Raw genomic sequence first — 3,411 nt, forward strand, 5'->3', positions numbered from 1 at the left:
GGCATTCCCGGACCCCAGAAGGCCTACTGGGTGGGTTCCGCTCGGCCTGTCTGCAGGGGCGGGTGTTCACCGCGAGGGCACGGGGTGCTGCTGGTGCTTCACCTCCGCATCACTCGGCAGCTGTCCTGGCTTCACCCTGGGACGGGGGAAGTGCTCTGCAGGGCTGTTTTCCGGGAGGACCAACGACTTGCAAGTCGCTGTTTTGCCTTTGCTGCCACCTGGGCAGTACGTTGCCACCAGCCTCTCGGGAGCCTGGCTGGAATGGAAATTCATTGTCCAGTTGTTTGTTTTTAAAAGGGGAGGGAGAGGGATTTGGAATCTTAAGCCATCAGTGGATCTTTTATTTGAAAATGGTTGTTTTTCAGAGCTTGGCTGGAGCCAGCCGTGTGACGTGTGGAGCATCGGCTGCATCATCTTCGAGTACTATGTGGGTTTCACCCTGTTTCAGGTGAGAAGTGTGTGCTCTGTGGCTACCTCACAGCTGAGGAAGGGGGATGTTGGCTGTTCCCCAGTGCAGCCAGGAGCCTCTGGGGCTGGCGGGGTTCCCTCCATCCCTGCAGTCTTGTAGAGACAACCGTGGTGTTGCCCAGCAAGGGGATCTGAGCGGGAGGAGACCCAGGGCTGGGAGGTAGAACGGCTGGAATCTTTTCCATGCCTTCCCTTGATGTTTCTCTCTCTCTCTCTCCCAGACCCATGACAACCGGGAGCACCTGGCCATGATGGAGAGGATCTTGGGGCCAATTCCTTCCCGGATGATCCGTAAGACGAGGTGAGCAAGGCCGGCTGGGCACTGCAGACTGCAGCTCTCCTGCTTCACGCGTCGTGGTTCCCTCTGAGGGCTGGAGGTTGGATGCTGCCGGCTGAGCCGGTCTCAGGAGCGGCCGCCTTGCTGCTGCTGCTGCTGCTGCAGGATGTTTTGTGCCTGGTGTAACCTGCTCCCACCTCTTACTCTGACAGGAAACAGAAATATTTCTACCATGGCCGCCTGGACTGGGACGAGAACACCTCTGCTGGCCGCTATGTCAGGGAGAACTGCAAGCCGCTGCGGGTAAGGCGGGATGGGCAGCAGCACCCCATTGCTTTATCCTTTTCTCATTGCAGAGTCTTACAGTGCCTATCCCAGGGGTGAAGATTCTTTCTGTGGGCAAGGTTGGGCCACCAAAAGGGTCAGACCAGTGTCTTCCTGAAGGAGCCTTGGCTATCCCAGACATAAACTAGGAAGACTGCGTCAGCCTGAGCTTAATCTGAAGTGGAGGAGGAGGGCACGGAGACCTCAGGAAGTGCCTGGGGGAAATGGGGGTGGGGAAATGGGCAGTTCCATGCTCGGTAAAGTGGCCCCAAAGTTCAGGTCTAGGATGAGCGACAGTCTGAACAAACTCGCCTTCCCCCAGCGTAGCCATTCAGCCCAGGGAAGGTGCTGCGGCCGGGCCGGGGTGAAGAGTCCTGACCTTTCCCCTCCGTCTCCCCAGCGGTACCTGACCTCTGAGGCTGAGGACCATCACCGCCTTTTTGACCTCATCGAGGGCATGCTGGAGTACGAGCCATCCAAGCGCCTCACGCTGGCCGAGGCCCTCAAGCACCCCTTCTTCGACATGCTGGAGATGGAGCCGAGCACAAAGATGTGGGACTCGAGCAGAGACATCAGCCGGTGACGCCGCAGGCGCCAGCCTGCCCTCAGATTCCAGCCCCCGTGGAGGCCTGCGTGATTTCTATTCAGACACTTGGTGCTTTCTTTTTATACATGAGAAGAACCCCTGGACACGTTTGTAAAGCTGTTAATATGTGACATACTGTAAATAGCCCATATTCTATATCGGCGTCTGAGCACCGCGGGCCCCGCCTCCCCTTGCTGCTGCTGCTGCTGCGCCGTGGTGGGGTGAGGTGAGGGGGGCCCGGGTGTCCGTACTGTACATACCTCTGTTCGGGCGTTGCTTTGTCTCCTGCGCTCTCCGCCCCCGCCCTGTAAATACTCCAGGACTCGCAGCTCTCTGTAGCTTGTCTGTACCCTGTAAGTTATGAAACTGGTGGGACTGCATGGGAATTATTTTTTGGATCAATGTCATAGCCCATCCCCACACCAGAGTTTTATAAGAATTTTGTACAGTCTTTGTGAAAAATAAATATGAAGCAAACAAACTCCCTGGGCTGGGTGTGGGCCAGCAGCAGCCCCTCTGGGGGCTGTTGTGCTGGTCAGCTGTGCTGCTGTGGCGCAGCAGCTGGACGCTGTGCCCGGCCCAGAGAAGGAAGGTGCAGCATCGTCTTGTGGGGGTGACAGGTACTTGGTGGTTCAGGGAACTTTGCTAATGAAGCCAGCTCTGTCCACTTGCACTGTTCCTCCCAGGCTCGGTTGCTGGCCTGGCACCCAGCACGAGCTCAGGCACAAGCCGCTTTTGGCCGCCTGAGGGCTACAGCTGGCCCTGAGCAGGTCTTGGGGGTGGCAGCAAACCCCAGGCTGGCCCCTGGCTCGGTGTTGAGGTGGGGTATAGGAAAAAGCAGGACCGTGGGTACTATGCACATGCTCCTAGAGGAACCGCTCGCCCTGGAGGGGGTGGAGTGCTGGCTACTGCTGTCACGGTCAGGTGCCCACGCTCGGCTGTCACCTACCCTGGCATCTGTCTGTGCCAGCCCTGCGGTGGGGCTGGGGCCTTGGCCTTGGGAACTGCCCTGATGGCAGCTCTGCGTAATGCTCTGCCAGGGTGTCTGGGAGAGTCTTGCTGGGGTGGTGCGGGAACAGGGCAGACACGCTCAGGGTCTGGGCCATGGGAGCTTATTGCTTTGCGGAGACTGTCCTGGCTCTGGCAGACTGTCACTCCACAGAGGGATAAAGGAAAAGTCCGGCTTCACCTGGAGTTAGCGTGGGGCGCTCTCGGGAGGGGTGACATTGAGTCATCTTCGTGAGCTTCATGATCCTGCCTTAAAGAGCTTGGCCTGGAAGCCTTCAGCTGCCTCCTGCAGGACCTCTGGTGGGGTGTGCCAGGGAGTGAGGGCAGGGGAAGGCCACGTCCTGCACAAGCCTGGAGGAGAAAGAGTGATCAAATAATACCTGTGCTCTGTCTCAGCCTTAAAAATAACCCACGCTCGTGCCCACACTCCAGATTCACAGCTTTTACCTTCCCTGGTGAGCGTGCGGCTCAGGGGTGGCCGGCCAGGCTGCGGCGGGAGCGTGCAGGTCTGGGGTGTTCCTAAACCCCCGTCCAGGGGCAGCTGCTGCCGAGCACCGGGAGCTGCGACGGGAGCTTGAGTCCTGCGCTGCTCGGGGGATGCTGAGGGGTCCCTGTGCGGGAGGGGTGTCAGTGTCTGCCCAGTGAGGGGGTGGGATCGGGGACCCCCACGAATAACGGGTCCGGGAGACCCAGGAGTTAAACTCCGCGGAGCTGCTCGTTGCGCCAGGAATTCTTCCCCGTTTCGCTG

At 59.0% G+C, this 3,411-nt stretch overlaps 1 protein-coding gene across 1 annotated transcript in view; it reads left to right on the forward strand.

Moving 5' to 3' along the window:
• The window catches only part of CLK2 (CDC-like kinase 2), a 4,562-nt gene extending 2,826 nt beyond the window's left edge, over positions 1-1,736 (forward strand). The window contains exons 7-10 of the mRNA XM_010141166.1: positions 366-448; positions 690-769; positions 958-1,048; positions 1,470-1,736. Of these exons, the coding sequence (XP_010139468.1) occupies positions 366-448; positions 690-769; positions 958-1,048; positions 1,470-1,652 (437 nt within the window). The 3' untranslated portion in view covers positions 1,653-1,736. The remainder of the gene's footprint in view (positions 1-365; positions 449-689; positions 770-957; positions 1,049-1,469) is intronic.
• Positions 1,737-3,411: the final 1,675 nt, after the last annotated feature.

Source organism: Buceros rhinoceros, unplaced genomic scaffold, assembly GCF_000710305.1.
Source record: "Buceros rhinoceros silvestris isolate BGI_N320 unplaced genomic scaffold, ASM71030v1 scaffold23088, whole genome shotgun sequence".
NCBI classification, from domain to species: Eukaryota; Metazoa; Chordata; class Aves; order Bucerotiformes; family Bucerotidae; genus Buceros; species Buceros rhinoceros.